The following is a 23,461-nucleotide window of genomic DNA, read 5'->3' as shown; positions in this document are numbered from 1 at the left end:
ATCGTGTATCGACAAAAATTAGTCACCAGTTCACGATAATAATATAATTGAAACCTATGCCCGCTCAAAAACATTGCTCGTTAATCGTGATAAATTACACGCATGCTCACGTTAAAAAATAATATCCGATATTTATGCGCGACTCTCGACTCGCGGAGGAAAATTATACAAAACCGAGCGAATCGCGTCATAAATGTGTGCCAGTGGACTCGTACACGCCGTGAGTGGGTCCGCACACACCTACGCGCCTACTGCGAGGCGAGCACATTAAAAATATACATCCGAGCGAGAGCCGCGACGATTAAAACATAAAGCTAAAGCTGTATATCATAAGCTCGGCGTACGATCCAATGCGTGTATAATTTAATCGCGCCATTACTCAGCGTGCGAGATACATAATTCGATCCGTTTCTGTCCGTGTAATTCGAATTTTTTTTTTATTTCATTATCATCGTTTTTTCTGTATTCCTTTCTTCTTCTTTTAATTATTTTTGCGGGAAAAAAAGAGACGAGACGCGATTTTCGTGCGGGAGAGGCACACACACAGGATGTCGTCGATCGTCGTCTCGTTGACGCAACGTGCGTGTCTATATTTGTACACCCGCGCGCATGGAAGATCGAAAAGAAAAAAACAGCGCGACACGAAACAATCGAGTTTCGTCGCATTATTTAGGACGAGAGAGAAAGAGAGAAGCGATCGTCTCTCTCTCTCTCTCTCTCTCTCGCGAATTACGAGAAACTCCGAACTTCGCCTTTTAGAAAGCATCCTCGATGTGTCCGGAAGAGGAGATGCTGATAAATAATCGATGTTATACCGGTTCTGGCGAACGTACGAAGAAAAAAATACCGGAAGATCGAATCTTAAATCCGTTAAAAAGGAGCATCGTCATAAAAAAATCGGCAATTCGGTGATCGGTCATCGTTCGATACTCCAATAGAATCTCGTTAGACGCGAAGGATACGCCTGTAGTCGTAGCAACCGTTCGAAGCTACTGTCGCACTCGACGATCGCAACTCGCAATGTTTGGGTGTGCAGGCGCTAGCGCAACAGCAGTCAAATTGTCTTCGAATGCTCACGACGCATGGAATCGTGCATGTAGAATATAGAAAACGATGCGTGCACCGCAGTCAGTCAGTCAGTCAGTCAGTCAGCCACAGTCGAAAACTGGGTAGAGTCACAAAAAGCGCATGCGTCGTCGATCCCACGCACATGCAGCTCCGAACTTGCTCTCGCCAGCAGCAGCACCCACGGAATTGCACGCACGCAGGCCTCGCTTGCAGGCGCAGTAAATCCCCCCTCCTCTCTCTCTCTCTCTTTCAAGTTTCCATCTTTATCTCTCTCTTTCGTGTACGCTCTATCTCTTTTCAACGCGCGTCGGCTCGGGCGCAGCAGCGGAATGCACGTTGGCTCGTGGGATCTAAAAAGAGACGGCACCATTCGTATACATGTGTGTGCGTGTGTACGTGAAATATAAAATTTTCTCCTCCTCCGCCGCCACCACCGCCACTGTACGCACGAGAGTGCAAAAGAGACGGAGAGAGAGAGGCGCACACCACCACAAGTCGCGAACGCACACGAGGTACGGTATACTATGCTATAGGTGCAGAGATACCAATGCCGACGATCGCGACGACCACGGCGAGGGGGCGCAGAAGCTCTCAAAACTTCGCTTCGTGCCGTCTGACTGCTTCAGTTGAGCAGAGGCCCTCGAATCGCACTGACTGACACACGACGTCGAGACTACACACACACACGCACAACGTTACACAGCATACAATCGCACTTCTCTCGCTTCATAAAGCACATATTTATAATCGTGTGTAATCTCCGACGCCAATTCGCGCGTCGTCGTCGTCGTTGTTGCAAATATTCTCCAACCGATCGTTGGTTTTTCGCTTTGAAAGCAGTGCGATACATCACATTGACGGCCACAGTGTTTTTTATGTAAAAAAAAAAAAAAAAAAAACAACGACAAAAAATACCGATACCGATTGTATTCTGAAAATACCTGAGTGGAGGATCGGTTCTGTTGTTTTGTTGTTGTTGTTGTCATAGTGTATACTCGCGGTTGTGTTTATTTGTCGCGGCCTTCTACACAGCAAGAGAGAGAGAGAGAGACGGGCAAAACTGACTTAAAACCGGAGAAGAAGAAGCAAGAAGCAAAGCAGAAAAGAGAGAGGTCGAGAAAGCCAAGAGATCGCGCTCTCCGCTCTCCGTGGTGTCCGTGCTCCGTGTGTCTGTGCGTCCGTGTGTGACTTCTCTATATATATAATACTTACTACTTGCTGTGCGAGCTGCGCTGCGCGTGCTATATCGCTCGCAGTCGCGACTCTTCTCTCTCGCCGAGTGTTACACACGCATAATACATATACATATTTATATTATATACACACACAAACACGAGCGTTTATTCTAACGCTCGTCACACATACGTGCGCGCGTAGTTTCCGTGTGCCGCTGCCGAACGAAGAGACGACGAGACCCGGAGTTTTTCTCTCTCGTTACACGAATTTACATCTAACCAAGTTCTCTCTGTGACTGTGCCTGTGACGAGTGAGCCGCCGCGACGATATCATTGTCGCCGTTTGTTAGCAACATACAGCATATTGTTATTATCGCAAATCGTGCGTGGTAGCAGCAGCAGCAGCCAATATAGCCGCACACTCTCTACTACTAGTATACTGTCTATCTCTCTCAGTGCGTGTGATACATGTGTGCCTTATAATTCCGGAGAGCAATAGATATAGACACGATATTATACATGGATTATCGTTTCGACCGAGGTTAGACCGAGAAGAAGAAGCAGCAGACAGAAGACTGAGTGCGATAATAATACGACCGACCGATCGAATCACAATTTATCCCCCCGTATACGCATGAGAAATAACGGAGTTTTGGGATACAGCGGCGCATTTGTAATATAAATATATAAACGACAGCCGCGGAGAATCCAGTCGTTCGTCCACTACAGCGTGTATTATACGACGACAGCGCGGAGATCGCGAAAAAAATCGTGCGTCACACACAAACGCGACGACATAACAAATAATATACGCAAAGGCGAGCTTCAACGCAAATCGTTGTCGACCAAGGCACACATATGTATATGAAAATGAGCGACCAGATGAACAACACGACGACCCAGAGCATCGCCGACTACCTGTCGCAGCTGCTCAAGGACAGGAAGCAGCTCGTCGCCTTCCCGAGCGTCTTCATACACGTCGAGCGGCTACTGGACGAAGGTAAGCGCGCCATTAATTATCAGCAAAAAACATTCGTATACATAATTCTGTGTGTGTGTGTGTATCAACTTAAATATTCAGTGCTTATGAGTAAAGGGCGAGCGAGTAGAGAGAGGCCGATTGTGAGTGTTTACATATATGTGTGTATGACGTATGTGTGTGTGTGTGTGTGTGCTGTGCAGGCACTGTTGCTTTTTGCAGCACTGTGCACATCGCTGCGCGCCTTGTAGCATACATAGGTAGTGGTGTGGGCTCTGCCTCCTCTGGGCAGAGCCCATTACATATTATACAGCGGAGAGCGAGAGAGAGAGAAAGAGAGATACTCTGCAGACAGAGCACAGAACGCAACAACGCTCGACGAGAAGTCAAAGAGTTAGGTTATAATTTTATATCTGCTGTTGCTGCTGCGAGTTTGCAATTGTGTTTGTTGTGAATACGAACAGATGCACGCACGCATTTGCGACAGACAGACGCACCGATAATTCTGACCGAGCACTATATATGCGACCGACAGTTCGGCATGCAGCTCGGGTACTCGCGAGGCGATTTCTCATTCTCGTGTATTTTTTTTTTCTTTATTATCGTAAACAGAGCCAACGCCGCGATCGACTCGTGCCAATGTCATTCCGTATCGTTGATGATACACATCGAGAGCGACGAGATGCGTGTACGGAGAGCAGCAGGTTTATTCAACTCTGCGTCGTGCTCGCGGCAGAGGAAGAGAGAGAGAGAGAGAGAGAGAGAGAGAGAGACAGACCGGCAAAAGTGTCATCGATACGTAAATTAGAGACAGAGATAAGCCATGAAAATACATGTGTGCGTGCGAGAACGCGGGCAGACGCTCATTCGGCTCATTACACATACGCGATTCGTGATTTCTGCCCCGGTGCGAAATCGATATCGACGACACAGCGAATTTCGGAGTCGCGCGTCGACGCTGACATTTAAACGAAGAAATGCACGGATTAGATCGAGCTTTGCGAGATATTTTTTTTTGCTCGAGCATATTATGTATCGCTTATACGTATACGTGTGTAGTAGCTGTCGCGGCTATATAAACTGTACCCGCGCCTTGCTCCGAAACGAGTAGAATCTGTGGAATTCCTGGGCACACACACACACATACTCGCACGCACGTACACCGCCGCAGGAGCGTGTGCATACAAGCGACTCTCCGTACCTCGAAACCTCTCGCATGCCTGCATCGCGCATATACACCAAAGTGCAACAGCAGCAGCAACGTTTTGCAGTCGTCGTGCATACGTGTGCGTGTGCATGACTCGCTCCTGGCTTCGTTACTCTTTATACTCGCGTGCATTTCTTCTCTCTACACGCGCGCTCGCTTATATGTACAGTGCCTCGGATAATTGATTTTCTATATATTTTCTTTGGTTCAAACGTCGCGTTGCGTTACGCGCTTGGGAAATACTTCCAATTCCTACTGGGGCACGCAGCAGTTATTTGTATATTAAAAAGCCATTCCTATCGCTCCTATACGTAGACTTTATCTCGTATCGTACGTATACACGGTGTCGTTAGTCCTTGAGAGGCCCGAGAGCAATTAAAAAACTATCAAAACGTCTCGATCGAGGTATTAATCTCTGCCTTCTTCTTTTTTTTTTTCTCTCTCTTTCCCCCTTGTAAATGGGTACTTTACGACTCTGTCTCTGTCCTAATGCTCGAGTTTTATATATAAGATACGATTTCGTTCCAACTCCTCCTAAAAGTAGCTTTAAATTGGAAAAATATCCCGCACCGCTACACATAACGTACACACACCGAGCGTATTTTATGTAGGCTGCAATTCGAGCGGAAAAATGTCGTATCCCAAGGATCTCTCGGCGAGGCAATTGAAAGTCGTCTTATTAGGCAACGCGCATGCAGGCGCTGCTGCTGTTTTTAATGTGTGTGTGGGGCAACTCGCGGTAGTGGCGTCGACCGGCCCGTCGTATAATACGATGATTTTTCTCGTAATGAGATTTGGACGAGTTTTCGTGGCACGTATATCATAGCCTAAGTTACCAGTAGTAGCAGTTGCACGAATCAACCCTTTTTTCGCGGTTTCTTCGTGGCGCGCACGTACGTATATACATACGTACATGCGTACTTCGCGTGCATATTATAACGCCGTAATAGGAGCTGTTTACTCGGCGGCGGCGACAAGTCGCGCTGCCGCTGCAGTTATATACATACGAGGGTGAGCGTATATAGAGTACGCGTATGCGCAAGACGGCATTACGTCATTACATGCCAACTATGTGCCTCTTTCTCTCTCGCTCTTATACCTCGTCTCGTCGTCGCTCTCCGCAGTCACTTACTCTCGGTGAGGCAGCTAGCGGCGCGCACGCTATATACGAATGGCGATCCGAGCGAGAGCTCCTCTAAGACCGAGCCGATCTTAAAATGGACATTTGACTTGGAAACTGCCGTACGTGCGTACGTGCGGACTAACGACGAATGAACCAATGGAGATGTAACGTATAGAAGAGAGTTTTTAAGCTCAGAAAATTTCGACGACGACGACGACGATGACGAAAGGTCGACGTGCGGTTATGGTTTACGGTTTTATGCAACGCAAAACCTTGTGCCTAGCTTTTATGTATACCGATCTCGGCGCAGGCTGGCAGGCCGAGCTGAGAGCGCAAATTGAAAAACTCTTTGACTCGTACGGAGCTTACGTAATTGTCAAGTACGCGTACATACATTATGTGCGTATGCGTGCGAGAGACGATCATCGCTTCATCTCGAAGATCATCGAGAGCGACGTCGTCGTCTTCGTCGTCGGTGCGGGCGCGCGCGCAAAAATTAGCCTGAATAAATTTAGCTTTAAGGGAGAGATTTCTGTGTCGTCGTCGTCGAGACGTGCGACGAGATTTAAAAATAAAAAATAAAACTATAGGCTCTTGCTCACTTCTTAAGAAGCTCCGCTGTGACTCCCCCTCTCGACTCTTTCGTGCTTCTCTCGCTCGGGTCTTTTTACTTTTTTTTTTCTTTCTTTCAAGAAAAACATATTTCTATTAAATCCGAGAGACCGGGAGTGAGCTGCGGAGTTATCGCGCGATGGGGAAAAAAAAAGAAGAAAAAAATGCTCGAAATACCACTGCAAACTGGCGCGAGATCCGAACCTGGCAGAATGTGTGTGTATGATATATAACGAGTTGGGATACGTACCTACTTGCTTACACACACACACACACACTGGTACCTATATACCATGGGCAGAGAGTCTGCACAGGTCTAGCATTTAAACTTCGCTCGTGTAGAGGTTTATGCGCAGGTATGAGTATACGATACAGGCCGGCGCGAGCGAAACACGTCAAACCCGTTCGATTCGGTGAGGCCGAGGCGTACTCGCACACACACATACATACACATAAAACGCCAAGAGAGGTGAAAGCTTCTTACTTATATATATATATAAATGTGCCGAGCATATACATCATTATATTATCGGCTGATACATGTATGTATAAGCGCGATATATATAGGCAGCCAGTGGTGCTGCACCGAGCTCCGCAGAGAGAGAGAAAGAGGCAAAATATCTTACATTATTTCCTACGACAGGAGGTGCGAATGCTCGTGCACGGTACCGATTTTCTATTGGCTTGGGCATGTGCGGCTGTGCAGAGCTTGTACATACGGATAATGTATATTGCAGCGTGTAAGTGTGTGTGTGTGTGTGTGTGCACCGGTGGCATTGCCGCCGCCGAGAGAGCCGTGCAACAGGTCGGGGTACAATGCATAAATCGCGCCGAAGCTCGTACCGTCTGTTCGTTGTACGTGTGTGTCTTATATAGTATATAATACTATATATACTGCGCTCTTATATATACCTACACGCGAATATACGCGCATAATATGAATGGGGATACCTCGAGAATGAAACTTGAATGAAAGCATGTGCAGCTGCGTATTGCTGCTGCTGCATCGATGCAGTTTCGAATCAAAAATTTTGCTCGTTTCGTTCGACGCGCGGTGTCAGCGAATTATATATACGAAGAAGGAGCAAATCAATAGCAACGCGGGACGATTATCGAACGAATGCATAACTGCGTGCCGCAATTCGTGTCGGCGAATTCGAGCACGTTGCAAAATGAAATCGTACAAAGATAATACTCGATCGCTGTGGTGTGTGGCCATCGTGGATTTATAAGCTCGGGAGCACATTTACAGCACCACCGTTGCCGTATTACCACCGACCGATGATGGCTTATAATATTGGCTCCTAATAAGCGTCATGACATTATGTATCGAATTACGAATACGCGCGTTCAAGCTGGTGCTGCTGTGCGCTGCATCTATATATCTGAAGAAAAAGCTCGTACGTGTGTTTTTTGTCCCACAAAACCAAGTCGCTAAAAGAGCTACGAGCCTATATGCGACACGAAAAACACGAAAGATCTCGTCGCATCCTTGCCAGACGTTTACCACACTTTATCCTCGTCCTTTTCCGTACGGATTCTCGGAGTTTGACAGGCAGCAGCAACTCGTTTTCTCTAATTATCGCTCGTCGTCGTCGTCGTAGTCGACGACGACGACGAAGAAAAGCTCCGCTATATAGACTAAACGGTATAATACGTGTATACGCGACCGAGATCTTGTTTGGTCTTTTTTACTTTTCCTTCTTCCATGCGCTACACTTTTTTTTCTCGGAAAAAGAGCTGGAATTTAGCGAGTCTTTCTCTCGCTTTGGATCGCGCCCACGCAAAAATACACAAACGTTATATATATAATGTAATACGTGACGAGCATCGTCGTCGTCGTCGTCGTCGTCGTCGTCGTCCGCGAGAGATATATGCGAAATGTGTCTATTTTGTGTCTTTGGTGCCGTGAGCCGACGAAGACGAAGACTAAGACGCCAGCGCACTATACTGCCGCTGGCTGACCCAGTGGCGCAAATAGACCACATCTCGCGCATAACTCGGCACACGACACACATTATATATATATAATATATAAGACACACACACACGCACACACGAAAGGAGTATCATATAGATACGAATCGACTTTCGAGCGGGCATGAGTGTGTGTGTGTGTGTGTCATGTATGTGTCCGCGAAAACTCGAACGCACCGGTATTAAGTGTACCCGCGCGCACAAGCGAGCGAACGGAAGAAAGAGAAAAGTTTCTCTTGGCTCCGCGCGATCTCTGACAGACAGGTCGAGTGTATTTAATGGATGTATGTTGTATATGTGTGTGTGTGTGTGTGCATTTTGCTGCTGCTGCTGCAGTAACGTTGGTTGTATAAATAAAATATATGTAGGATACGACCGATCCAGCAACTTCTCCCCGAAAGTAGAATTATATACCGACGCGATAATATTTTCTCTACCTGCAGTACGCGAGCGAAAAAAACAAGATTCGGTACGACTTTGCACGCGCAGCGCGAAATTTCATAAATAAACATTTGGCAGCGGGTGTATATACCAATATAATTGCAGCTGCAGCCTAATACGCGCCGCGAGTCCTTTTGATCTCTCTCTCTCCTGCGTTAGCTGCAGTGCTCGCGGTACAGCAACAGCAGCAGTACATTTATTATATATATACCTACACGCTATATAGCTATGCTCACCCGACGCTTTGTAATCCTTGATATTTACCTGTGCGCGTACATGCACACAGTGGCGCAATGCGTGTGCGCGCGCTGCACTTTCTGCTTAGAGCGAGAGAGTAAGAGAGAGACCGATAGGAATGCGCAAGGTATTATAAATCGCTGCCAATGCTGCTGCTGCTGCTGCAGCTGCGCAGCTTATATAGCGAGCGCGGATTAACGATTTCTCGTTCTGCGCTTTAGGAAAATTTTCCTATCGAGCTTCCCACCCGTACTGCACCGCACGCGCGCGCGCACGCGGTATATCGTATGGACCTACTTATAAGTGTCGTATTCGTACACTCGCGGTATCCAGTTTTTTTTCCAATCTTATATGCCATTTCTTTTTTTTTTTTCTTATAAAATACATAATGTATGCTTTTGACTCGAATTTATATGCGTTATTGTGCGCGTCGTGCGCAGGTAGCGGAAGTTGTTTTGCGTAAGGTTCCTGACGACATTATCTCCGCCGTGTGTCCGTCTCTCTCTCTCTTTCTCGTTCGATCGTTCCATGACTTTATGATATAACTGTAAAATGCGACTGGACAACGCACACACACACACACACACACACGCAGTACAGTCACATAGCAAGGAGGCATTAATGTTATGCATATTATTGCGAGTCGTGATTCGAAAGATTGATCGTAGACGTCGGCGTCCGGATACGCGCTTTTAAAGAGGCATTTTTTTTATTCTTATTATTATTATTGTGCGTATACGCATATATTACACATTTTATATATTAATACGCAGGCGTGACGCGATGACGATGATCAAAAGCTCGAGAGAGAGAGAGGCAAATATTGAGAGAAAAAAACCCACACGTTATAATTCAACGAGAGTAATTTCGTAATTTCAATTTTTGTATATATAAGCGTGCGTATATCACTCTCCTCGACTGACGCGACGCCAATATTTTCTCATATTCACGTCTTATTCTGCCTCCTTTACATATATAATGTAAAGAAACTAAAACTCGGCTTTGGTGCATCGCGTAGGTGCGTTAAATAAAGCTTTTGACGTTCGAGAGGATACACGCTTGACTATAGCCTCCAGCGCAACAAGTGCGACGACATTCATCCTCTGTATATTGTATGCATAACTCAGCCCGCGGATGATATTTATGTATCGATGCCAATAGACGAGTGTATGTATGTGTACTATATGCTAGCCAACGTCGCGATCGTAATTTTACGGTAAAAAACTTTCTCTTCTATCTCGCTGCCTCGTGGTGGTTTGTATTTGCGCGACGTAGAACGTTATACGTTATATTATTTACTCGTAAGGATTTTCTCGAAGGAAGAAAGGAGTCTATTCGTTCTTATCGACGCTTCCGTGATTCGATGATTTATTCTCCTCGTACAAATCGTCGTTTTAATTCACGAGTCGCAAAGAAAAGCGACTGCGATTGTTGTAGATCGCAATTCGATTCCCATCGATGCTCGAAATCGTTCGCTCGTTATATAAACTGTACTTGACCGTTTTCCTTCGGCTTCGAGCTTATATTATCTGCATGACAACAACAAATGCGCGGTGCCAATGTCGAAGCAAGAAGAAGAAGAAAAAAATAACGGTCCAGTGATCCCCTCATTGTGCACAAAGTGCCCCGAAGTGTGCATATATGCAGCACGGCAAGGTCATGCAACAGCAGCAGTACCGAATGCCACACTGTATGGCAATTGACTTTTACCGCAAGCTTTGCGCGCGCTCGCGCTTCTCGGGCTGCTCCACAGCAGAATTATGCATACATGTATGCAGCTCCACCGTGTATACGTTTAAGATGCACACACAGACATGCGGTCCGCGTATAAACAGCAGCAAGGAGCAGTCGAATATTGTGAAAGTATGGAAATCGTAGGTACGTCCCACACGACGACGACGACGACGATGTATATATGGCGCGCCTGAATTCACCTACTTATGTGTATTATTACATGGGTAAATTCGTCCTTTTTTATCCTTTGGGTTTTCCCTAATGTGCACGATTTGATGTACAAGTTATATAGCACGGCACACATCTCAATAAACGACGACGACGACGATCTTGGCGAAGGCAAGTCGAACTCGTTCGCTCGTTCGCCAGTCGATGGCCTCCTCCCTACACACGTAACACACAGCTCTCAGCACACTACTACTACACCGATTCTCTGTGTGTGTATGTATGTATGCGAGTCGTGTTTCTTCTTTCTCTCTCTCTCTCTCTCTCTCGCGCGCGTATATATTCGTGTACCCCTTCCATCGGCATCTTTCTCTCACCGTGGGCTGTATAACTTCTTCAGAGCAGCGGCAGCAGCAGCTCCGAAGGCAGCCTGGCGGCGCGACCGCATTCCTTTTCCTCGGCTGCATCGACGCCGCTGCAGCAACAACAGGCAGGAGCGCACCTTTAAAACTCGCGGCGCTTCTGCGTCGCCGATCTTTTACACCCCTTCTCCCCATGTTTTTTTAAAAAACTCGTCGATTCGTGAAGAGAGACTCTTGGGACGTACTCGCGCTTTAGTGACCTAAACGTCAAAATTATAAACTCCAAAAATCTTGTACACAAAGTTGTACACGTATATATCAATTTTACGTTTGCGTCTGGCGCGCGAAAGCAACGTCGAATTATATTATACGCGAGATACACGAGAGTTCGTGACTCGCGCGCCGATCGAAAACGTGATTCGCATAAATATGCCGTTTAGTCGCGGGCGAAATCCGTATACGTCGATAGCAATTAACGATGATGATTTTCTTGTACGCCGTGAATTTGGCACACACATACACCGACGTTTCCTTAAGACTTCAATATAGTAATAGTGAACCTGACGAAACTAAATTCCGTGCTGATTCGATTAAATATTAATATTTGTGTGCCTCTAAGCGTACACGCATGTATATCAGCACTTGTAACACGGACAAGTATCGGGTCCAGGTCTTACCTCGAGCACCCGCGCGCTTGGAGTGAAAGTTAGTTATATACACGTATCGAGAGCTCAAGAGCGAAGCTTTTAATCCTTTTTTTCTTCAGTAACGTCGCACGCGTTTCGAGTGTGTGAGTGTGTGTCTTGGAGAGGAGCTCCAGAGAGAGAGAGACACGAGCAGCAAACTTTTTCCAACGAGCATAAATATATAATCCATAAACTCTCCGCGGAATGCAGCCATCCATAAAATCATAGTAACGGACGATGAACATTGTCCACGCGTAAATGAATTCTCATTTAATATACGTACTATATATGCCTCGCTGCAGCACCACGCGCCTTACGACGAAAGGCAAAGAGAAGAGAAAAATCGCACGATCTACATTGCAAGAGGCGCCCCGCGTATACAAGATATATAAACACGAAAAACGAGAGACTGTCAAGCAGCTCGAGTTCAAGTACTTGTACACTTACGTACACGGTACACACTACTACGTGCATGTATGTATGTACGTAGCGAATCGTCTGCTGTAGACATGCGTAATATAACATGTGTTTGTGTATGTGTGCATAACGTATTTGCACACCTTATCGGCGCGCGCGATCTAATCTAACGATAAAATCGGCGTTAAAGAGCGAAGTTTATTATATTATATTATACGCACATGTTTATACAGACACGCGCGCGCGACAACATCGCACATACATTTTGCACATGATTACCGTCGAGTTTAATAATATTTCAAAGACGCGACGATATTTATCTAGTTTTGGCGTAAAGAAACACTGTGTTTACCTGAGATCGCGATGATCGCGAGGAAGGAGCAAGTTTAAACGAGTGTGATGCTACTGCCGAGAGACTAACTGTCGTACCCAATGTCAATGATCATCTTCAGTTCATGAACTCCCTATTCGGCTTAAGATTCTTCGTAACGTTTGACTTTTTTTCACAATGCTATCGTCTATATCAAACGCGATACAATGCAGATAATGAACACAAAGGATAATCTCGGGCGGCTGATCGCGCTCGTGCATGCATGCATATTATATTATTATATACGCCAAGTCGATAAATATTACAAAATGCATCGCGCGCGCGCACACGCGGAAAGAGAATATATTTATATATTTTGCCAACGACGATGATGCGGCTGACTGACGCCACGCTATAAGTAAGCAGCGGCAGCAGCAGCTCCTGCATATCATTGTAACGATGCCAATGCAGCGGCAAAGGTGAATCATCGGCAGGCAGCGACGCCTTAATAAGCAGCGCGACAATATGTATATAATACGTCACACCGATTGACGAAACCACACATAGCCGAGCTTGAATATACCTATATCATAAAGTTACATTGTTATAGCTCGCGATTCCTCTCTGGGGCCCGCTCGAGCGATTCGTTCCTTTCCTCGGTTGGCAACAAATTGGAATTGTCACGCTTTTTTCCTCTTGCAAAATGAAGCCATCGTTAAGAGAGATGCAATAGATGTATAATATTATTATACACGAGCGTTTGTAGCTGATGAATAAATTCATCGAGCTTTGCGAAAATCAATCTCGACGCGTAACGTAAACATTAGCGCGTTTCTCAATGGAATCGACCAGATCCCGTCTCTGTATTATAATGCGAGCTGCCTCCGCATTTTTCATATTAAGGCACATTCTGCATAAATACACGACGACTATATCTTATAACGTTCACGCTTCTCTCTCTCGTTGTGCATTACATACACGTGTGTGTTTACGGTTATCGCGCGCCTCTGCTCGCGGCGGCGGCTCAGCACACGTGTTAATTTGTAGGCCAAAGCACTCAATTGGGGGCTCTCGGCTCTTTCTTCTTCTTCTCGAGTCTGTCTCTCTTTGTGCAATATGCTCCTCCGCGAGACAGAAGAAGAAACCGTCTCTCGCTCGTCGACGTCCTATGCGAGAGATGTTTGCTTAACCGAACTTGACGCAATTACGAAATACGAAATATACTCGCTCGTCTCGCTAGCCTGTGCGTATAATAATGCATTATTGTAATAACGTATTCGCGCTCAGAAATACTATTATACTATTATGATATATTACGTATTGACTTTTTTAATGAATTTGTTTTTTAACGTTCCTTTCGCGCTCTTTTGTTTCAGGTATGTATCATCGCGTACTCTACACGAGTGTAAATTGGCATCGAAGGGCGACTCATCTTCTCCACGAACAACACGATGATTCGGCACACGTGCGCGCAAGCTTTCAAGTTTTATTATTATACGTACAACGACCGATCCGGTACATACTGCATCGCTGCTGCTGCTGCTGCTGCTGCAGCGCCGTATAATGCTCGTAACTCAGCGTTTCGTTTCTCGTAAAAAGCTTCGAAGGCTCAGTTTTAGTATCGGCCGCAGCAGCAGCGCAGCAGAAACCCTTCGCTCGAGATAAGTATTTATGCGAGACGATGCGCCTGTATATACATATATGTATGTGTAAAAAAAAAGGTCATCGACCGCTCGGCCTGACCCTGTACGTATATACACGCTTTAACATATAGAAGATCTTTGTGAGTCTCCTTGCGAAATATCGTGTACGTAAGCCCGAGACTAATATGCGTGCTAAGAACCGCGCTGATAATCCGCGAATTGAACTCGTGCGTCTATCATCTATTATAGAACGAACGTTTCGATAATAATTGCACTAAGATCACGCACGCGTTCGAGTTATACTATCGTGTGTACGACGCCTGCAGACGGTGACGTATTGCGCGTTTCATCTCGTATCGAACTCGTATACACGTACAACTTGCAACACATGTTAATGAGATGCTATCAGGGCACGTCGGAGTCTCTGACATACATTATAGCTGCACTTATAATGCGCGCATTATGTACACACGAGCGCCGCGTGAAAGACCACCTTTATGTAATACAAAAAAATGATGTATCCCTTTGGTCGATCGCGAGATGTCGGAAGATGATTCTCGCGAATTGCCGCTGCGCGCGAACATAAACAGCTGTTTCCTATTCATAATCGTCCTCGCGTGCGCTAATGAAAGTTGAAATTCATAATGCTCAGGCTCGCGCATCTTTTTTCTTCGTTCGTACTCGGTCTATTAAAGCGAGATCGACTTCGTTGCGTGCGAGAGATAGATATATACGTTTCGCATTAGCGTTCGTCGTCGTCGCGCTGCGCAATCATGCTCGCGAGTGAAAAATTCATATATCTCCGCATGACGAATTATCCTTCGGCGCATTTCAACGATATTAAAAAGTTCTCTCTTCACTCTCGGCGCTGTTTAATGGAGCCGTTAAATCAGCACTGCTGCTGCTGCACACGTACACGTCGTTTGTATAGTGTCGTCAAAAGCCTGAAACGCTTATATCATTATATGATTAACTCGTCATGGCAGAGGCACGCGCCTCTCCGTCCATGAGAGCTCGAGCTATACTACTATACGTTTATAATGTAATATTTGCGAGTCCGTATACGTCTCTCGCGGCTGCACAACTCGCGTTGCAGTCAATTTGTTTATTTTTTTTTTTCATTTAAAACGCGAGAAGAAAACGACGACGACGGCGGCTGAAAGTTGCTGAGCTTGCAAAGAGAGCGAGCACGTAGTCGAGCTTGCGCTCGGAATCGCTCGCGCTCGATGACGATGCGATTTTTTTTTTTATAAACGTCGATCGCGTTGCCATTTCATTTATCAACCAACCGCAAATTCGTGGTCTTTTTTTTATTTTCATTCACGCGACAGTTATATAAAATAATAACTTGCGCGCGGGGGCACGCGGAGTTGAATTTCGTCCTCTGCACGATTGGAACCGAGAGCTGCGGGTTAAGCGTCTCGCGATGTATGTTCGTCGAGCGGAAACAACGTCGAGCGAGATGTGGAACACGTGTGTGGCTACGTAGCTGTCGTTGAGCTGGCGCACGCAGTGCACACAAAAACAGACCCACGCGTTTTTTGCTATTGCAATTTTTAGGCTCGTCTTTATTAAATCTTTTTTTTTTGTCGAGGACCAAGACGCACATGCTGGTAACACTCGTCTCGCGTATACATAAAAACGCATCGTACTTATTATTTTTCTAACGTTTTTTTCTTTAGCTGTACATGTATCGTTGAAAGATGCGCTATGAGCTGACAACGCGAAATAAATATTTTCTTGGCCAAATATTCGGTTATTTTTTTCTCGTTCGCTTCTCAAAACGTAATCAACGTCGATAACGTGAAAAATATATTTCTATTAGCTCGTGAAAATATGTTTTACGAGATACGTATATAGTGGTACATAATACGAGCGCGCGCGCGAATAATAATTGTTGCCACCAGCGCGCACCGCATAGAGGCACTCGCTTTTCGGTATTCTGCTGCTGCTGCTGCTGCGCGTATTATAACTGGACATGACCGTTGTTTTGAAGGTTTTTCGCGTTATAGTACGCTCGCACAAATTATATTTCGTTTGCATACAGGGCCGTTATACACATTTGTGTGTACGTATACTATATATATACGAGAGAAACGAGCGCGCGTTCTCTCAGCTTATAACTCTCCAGGCAGCAGCATTATATATACGCCACTCCGCGGCTCTCGAAATAGACTCGCTGCAAACGGCTGCTACTGCTGCTGCTGCTGCTGCTCTCATGTGCGTAAGCGTATGATACAGCCGCATGGAAACGAACGTAAAAGAGATGCACGACTATATACGTATGAAAAGGTTTGCCTCAAAACTCTCGGGCGTGCCTTTCCTATATAAAATATAGATATATGTGTATGCCTTCGGAGCCGAAAGATGTATTCGTGCCACGTTCGAGCGCGAGGAGTGTGCACTGCTGCATCGCCACCACCGTCGCGGTTATAAGCGCGACTCCGTTACGTTATAAAAGACTCGCGTTGTAAATATATAATAGTTTCGTATATACCGCGATGTGTATGTGTGTGTGTATGTATGCGTGCGAATGTCAATTATTGCGATCGGCATACCGAAGATAATGGCTTCAACGTCGAAAGACCATGGAGATGCGTCGAGAGAAAATAAAAAATGAATTAAAGAAGAATACGCGGGGTGATTTTTCGGAATGTTTATAATCGTTTTTTACGTATAGGTATATAACACGAGCGACTGGGCAGCTAGCGAGGCGTTTGTGTGTACACGCTCGTGCGAAGCTCGAAGAGCCCCGAGACGCGCGCGTGCTGGTGCACGATATCGCGTGGCCGTGCAAGCACACACTTGTATAGATGCGCGCCGCTCGAAGCACGAGCATCGTGAGCTGTCGATCGCGTGAGCGAGCGGCATTACACGTACGACGACGACGTTGATGATGATGATCCACCCACGCGAGAGTAATCGGGTCTCGTATAATATATATTAATACCTCGTGTCGCGCTATAAGCTCGCTGCTGCTGCGACGATCTTGAGCGCACAAGCTTGGCGGGGGTCGTCGTTAACACGAGGCGGCCTCTGTCTCGAACCTGATGCTTTCTTTATCTCTCTCTCCCTCAATGGGCGTAACGTTCCTCTCTTCTCTTCTCTTCTCTTTCTCCCTTCGCATAGTATAGCCCTTCCAGCCATCGTGCACCGTGTATATAGCTGTTGCTACAATGGCACATGCGGTATAACACAGCGCAGAGAGCGCGAAGCACGCACACACAGACACAATACGTATGTGTATAGTCGGCGCGTCTGCGCGTGCGGATTGGCGTAACGGTATTATATACACACACACGCGCGCGCGCGATAAGGTGTATTAAGTTTCTGCGGAGGATATACCAGTGTACACGCTCATTTTCCGTAATAAAGCTCGGACTCTCTTTTTATCCTGCCGCGCGCGTTTTAATATTATTATTCGTATAAGCCGTCGATGCACGATGATCGTTATATAAACGTAGTAGTACCGGTCGAATCAATGAATCGATCGTATTGTGCATTATTTGCGTATATCGTACCGGCTACACTTGTCTCTTTCTCTTTCTCGACGAGTTATTGCCCACGGTATTTACGTCGAGTCCTGATAAAAGCTCTCTGCCTGCCTGCGTTATTCATAACGCCGCGAATGCGAAATTCACGCGCGCTATACATTATTACGAGTTGAATTATTCATTCTCTTTGACTCGTTGCGCGTGGGGTGGACTAAACGGCGCTCGCTCGCTTATACTTTTCAATAAAGCGTCCATTCAATAATACATACCGCGATTATTATTTCACATATATATGAATGAAAATAAGCGCGCGCCTTGAGCAATGCGCGAAAAGGCGAAAAAAAATCGACTTCCTGCCGGTCTGCGGCAACACGTTACACGCACACACACACACACTTGTTGTTGGTGGCTATATACCTTTAATACGACGTGTATAATATACGTTTAATGAATTATCACGTATACAAAAAGCTCGCTCTGTATATAGGCGTCGATCTATAGAAGGCGCGTAAGCGTCGCGAAAAGCGAGACAGAGACCCGAGAGCGAAAGATAAATGCGTATTTAATCGCGCGCGGTGATTTCATAATTGTGTCAGCGATTCAAAGGGAACAGCTGCTGCGCGTATAGCAATATCATATACAAGCTCCAATCGTCGACGTATTTATCTCTCGATCGAGCTTTTTAACGATAATCGAGCATCGAGGAAGTCGATATTATATTATTTCGTCGCGATCGTACGTTCGAGCATTGTACGCGACGTGTCTGAGTCTTGTAAATGCATTTACGCGTATAGACCAGCCCAGCTGGTTTTTCATCTGTACATATAGCGCAGCATTCGATGACGCTGACCCGTCAGGAATGTCCCGTAATAACCTTCGGTCGTGTGTAAGTGCGCGCACGCAGCCGATTATGTAAAAACACTACACTGGCTGATATCGCCGTCTTGGTATTTAAAGCGCGAACGCCTGTGTGTACACGAGCATTAAGAGAAAAGCGAGTGAGAGAGAGAGAGAGAGAGAGAGAAAAGAAGATTTGCAATTGCGTAAACGAGCATCGACGAGACGAACGTTTCTGTATCGTCGTTTTCAATAAGTACGCGTAGACGCGTTCAAAACCTGCCGAGGTATACGACAAAAAAAAAACTTCCACTCTCGACTAGACGAGCACAGCAGCGAGAAAAGCTTACTTACTTGCTATATACCAAAACTCGTTATAACACGCCGCCGCGACGCCGAGCAATTTTCAACTTCGTAGAAATTCTCGTACGCGCTTGTATGTAGGTACGTGATTTTTTGTTTGTTAATATGTGCACTCGCGCACGAGACTGAGCCTAAGCGAACAACAGGTATCCGCGCTTTATCGTCCGTGTAACCTGTCGTCGAGGAGACTTTTTTTTACCCTCGTTCGTACATACGATTTCAAGTTTCTTATACTTTTTATCAATTCGACGCTTTGTAGGCTATCAAAAAGGGGGATAATTCGTCATCGGAAATGTGCAGCCGTGTAACTCCGTCAAAAGCTCAGCGAGCTTTCATTTATACATATTTAAATGGTACGTGGACGGTGAATAATTCCGGAGCAGCGGGCGAAGTGGCCCAGTTTCGAGACTCGCGGCTATTTTTACGAGTCGACGCGCGCTACACCATCGGACCGCGCGCGCCTATGCACGTCAAGGAATGGTGCACAACGATATATTTCATAAATACGCGTCGTCTATTACTCGCGAGATGTGGGCCGTTCAAGCGCAAATAACGATACAACGCGAGTCGCGAGCAAAAAACAAACGAACGAACGAAGAGAGAGAAAAAAATATCTCAATCGACGTTTCGACTTTTCGGACCTTTAAAAAGACGCTCGAACGCGTGCGTTCGTATGTACACGCAGCGATCCGCTCGAGAGGTAATTTATGCTATAAATGTGGCATTATAATGAAGAGAGTCTTATTGCGGCATTGCTTGCGCGCGCGGGGCACGCCTCTATTCGAGCGCACAAAAGAATCCGCACTTTAAAAGTACACACGCATTATATTATCATTATATAATATACGTATACAGTAGTACCTGCTACGAGAGGAATCATATTATATTATTATATATATATTTTTCTCGTTTCCATTCATTCGTGCCCCTGGTGTACACGACCCCGCGCGCGTAAGTGTGTTTGTGTGCGTATTGTATACACTATATATACGTCGAAAGAGAGAAAAAGAAGAAGAAGAACAAGAACAAGAAAGAGCATCGGTGAGAATGTCAAAACGCTTCAAGAGTGAAAGAAAGAAAGAGAGAGAAAAGTCGTCGTCCCCTCTTCCTGCAGTACTGCTGCTGCTGCTGCTGCTCCCTCGGAAGTCAGTAACCTCTCGAGGTTTATACTGTGTATGGCAGCATCGGTGCGCGCCTACGTATACATATAGTAGTACGGAGCGCACTGTATATAAGAAAGCTCTCCTGTCTCTCTCTCTCTCGCGCGAGCACGCGTACGAAGAATACACATAAATATAATAATACAGGTATATATTATACACGTGCACGTGCCCCCCACTACCAGGATTTCTTCTCCAAAATGACGAAAAAAAAACGAGGAAGAAAAAAGGGATCGGCGATATATAGGGTATACACAATATATAAAGTATATAATATAGGAGTACGTCGACCCGAGGAGCAGCAGCAGCCGCGCGGCCTGTGCAAAAGCGAGTCTCTCTCTCTCTCTCTCTCTCTTGGCTCGTGCTGCATTAGAAGTGGCCCCGACGCGTCGTGGGAAGGGCGGGGATACAAACGAGATCCTTCGCAACAGCAGCAGCGGCGGCGAATACTCGCTCCGAGCCAAAACTAGATATCCCGCATTACTGTGCACCGCGTTCCATCTTACCCTGTACATAATACGCGGCGTATATAATGCGCATTGTGTATGGATCCTGCCCTCTTGTTACCTGCGTGAATGTCTATACATATAGCGGCAGACACAATAGTCCTGACGCGATTTCAGGTGCGCGCGTACGCGTCGCGGCAGGTTGTATTATTGTACATCGCACGATTTGACTTGCGTGTATACGCCGCATACTACTAGAGGCGCCTATTGTACAATTCGGATTGCTGATTTGTTTTGGCTGGCGAATCGAGTGGCGAAGAAAAAAAGGAAGAAATAAATATAAGGAGGATCAGCTGATTTTGTCGCGAGATTCCTGCATATGAATTCGGAGAAAGTCGAACGGGATCGACGTCGCAGTATAACGTTATAATTAAAAGCCACTCGTACAAACTCTCCCGCGCGCATCGTCATCTACTCGTCGCGACGACGACCACGACGACTATCCTTTAAATTCCTAATATCGCATATCAATCGCGGAACGCATACCGATTCCGTACACACAGAAAATAATATCCGAAAGCGTCGCCGATTTTACGGCTAAAATGGCCTTTTAGAAAGTTCGGCGCACAAGAGGGTTCAGGAGGTGGGGAGGACCCCCCTCGCAGTCCCCACCCGAACGATGATCGCTCGTGCACGCGATTGCACGTGAGAAATAGTTATAATTTATACACAGGTATACAGATAGAAGAACGGACGATTCTCTTGCCATCGCCTATAGGCGATCGAGAGAGATTATTCGAGATTCGTACGTATGCGGATGTATGTGTTGTGTATTGAGAGTCTCGATCGCGTCGACTGTATATCGAGAAAATGATGCTCGAGGGATATACGTTTATAAGATCGAAAGGTGTGTTTCGCCATGAGAATATGCATAGCACGTACGTATACACGTACGCGTCGAGATAGAGACCGAAGATTAAATTAGAAAATACCTTATTACAATGCAATAATGATTTCACTCTCGAAACCTACGCGCGCGTACATATACCTATTATATAGGTAAGTACTCGACGTAGACACAGTCGAGCCGTATATCGTTTATTTATTTCGTCGTCTATATAGATTGGATATAATGTGCCTACAAAGCACCTGTTGCGCTTTTCATTATAAATATACATGCAATACAGTTTATGTCGGGGAGTACGTATATATATGGATGAATTCGCGCGTGGGCCGATAATCGACGCGTGTCATCTGCAGTCGAGTGCACAATTCGAAAGTGAAAACAACGACGATAATAATCCTCGACCTCGCGAACGACGATATTTTGCGTACAAAAGCTGCAATGATGATCACGCTCTCGGTGAACGATAGATTCACGAAAACTGCTCGATATTTCATACGCCTTCTGCAGCGATGAAAATGAGAATGATCATGCGCTCCTTCTTTTTTTCATATCGCTTCCTCTTTTCTCGCCAACTCGCGTTTTTGTATATTACACTGTTATACGCGTGTGTGTATGTTTACTCGTGATGTGTGCAATTGTAGTAGTGCTCGAGAGGAACGCGAGCGTAATACACGAGAGATAAAAATCTTCAAAAAGATTATTCCGCTGTGCTGTGTCGGTGCGCGCGGTTAGTAGTAATAATGATAAGTAAAAAATAAAGGAGTCATACGAAGTATGAGAGCATACGTACAGTGTATGCGTAATATATAATAATACAGCAGGAGAAGATGAACGAGAGAAAAAAAATCATCGTACAAATTTAGCCTAGCCTTTTGAAAAAAAAAAAAAACAATATATAGCTCGTGACCTCAGAGCTTCTACAGTAGCACTTAAAGCAGTGCGCCACTCGCAGCGATGTTTCATGAATAATATATACGACAGTACGATAATATATTATATTTATATTTACGAAATTCCTCGAGCGTTATTACCTCGCAAACGGATATAATTTAACGCCGTACAAAATTGTCCAGTCGAGCGAGTTCTTATTCTTAAATTTATCGATCATTCTTATTTAGGATTATACGACGATATAAAAATCGTAACGAATGCGTCCTACAAGATACATCGCGGCACAAATTCTTCGCGCCTGTCTCCTGGCGGGGGAGGCTTTTATCTATCGTCGACCGAGTCCCCAGCGTTATTTATCGACTCGATGTGTGTGTGTGTGTGTGTGTGCGATTCAGAAATACCTGAATCGCGGCGAGCTGTGCGCGGTAAGTGTCGCGTTACACACATGCGCGCCCAGCGTCGAGCGATCCTGCAATTATTATGATATTTTTAATTCTGAAAAGTCAAGGCGAAACTCGCCATAATATAACGCGCGCGCGACCTCTCGCGCCAATTTATCATTTCCGTTTTGCTCGACTCGGCCGCGTGTACTACGACGACGTGTGTAAGCTACGGTGATATTACCCGCATTATATCGCGCGAGTCTCGTATATTATTTGGCTCTCGTAAGGCCCCCCCCCCCCCTCGATATTTATCGATGACGATTGAATTCTATTTCGCCGCGTTTACTGCGGCACAGTTACAGAGTCTCTCTCTCGCTCTTTATTTAATTAAAGTCGTTCAACAGCATCTCTACTATATATAAAGAAAAACCTACGCTCGAATCGGAAACTTTTTGACGCGTGTATACTTTTTATAAATATATATAGCGGCACAAGGCGTTGGCTCGGTGTGTGCAACGATACACATATAGGCAGTGCACGCGGGCTGTTTTATATATACTGCTGCTGCTGCTGCTGCTGCGTCGGCGTCATTGAGAAATATGCGCGTATATATACCGCTGCACACACGTACGTACGCACACATATAATGCACGAAAGTTTTGCTGGGCAGTGCTATTTCCGGCCGAGTTTATAATATATCAATCGCGTGCGCGCCCGCAAGACTTTTGCCTCGAGAAGCTCGAGCAGCTCGCCTTGTGTCGATCATAGCATGCATATATTATAATGGAATATATTTCTTTTTACTCGTTGTATAGTGACAATTTTTTTTTCGATAAAAACATTC

At 45.7% G+C, this 23,461-nt stretch overlaps 1 protein-coding gene across 3 annotated transcripts in view; it reads left to right on the top strand.

Annotated features, from left to right (window-relative positions):
* The first annotated feature begins 1,642 nt into the window (after nucleotides 1-1,642).
* Nucleotides 1,643-23,461, top strand: part of LOC106659879 (protein held out wings) — a 50,434-nt gene continuing 28,615 nt past the window's right edge. The window contains exon 1 of one of the 3 annotated variants that reach the window (XM_014382615.2): nucleotides 1,643-3,243. In XM_014382615.2, the coding sequence (XP_014238101.1) occupies nucleotides 3,102-3,243 (142 nt within the window). In that variant the 5' untranslated portion in view covers nucleotides 1,643-3,101. The remainder of the gene's footprint in view (nucleotides 3,244-23,461) is intronic. The other 2 variants (XM_014382617.2, XM_023463085.1) reach the window with 2 other exon arrangements.

This window comes from Trichogramma pretiosum, unplaced genomic scaffold (genome assembly GCF_000599845.2).
Source record: "Trichogramma pretiosum strain Unisexual culture from Peru unplaced genomic scaffold, Tpre_2.0 scaffold19, whole genome shotgun sequence".
Taxonomy (NCBI): Eukaryota; Metazoa; Arthropoda; class Insecta; order Hymenoptera; family Trichogrammatidae; genus Trichogramma; species Trichogramma pretiosum.
The sequence above is the reverse complement of the archived record's forward strand: the minus strand, read 5'-3'. Positions and strand labels throughout refer to the sequence as shown.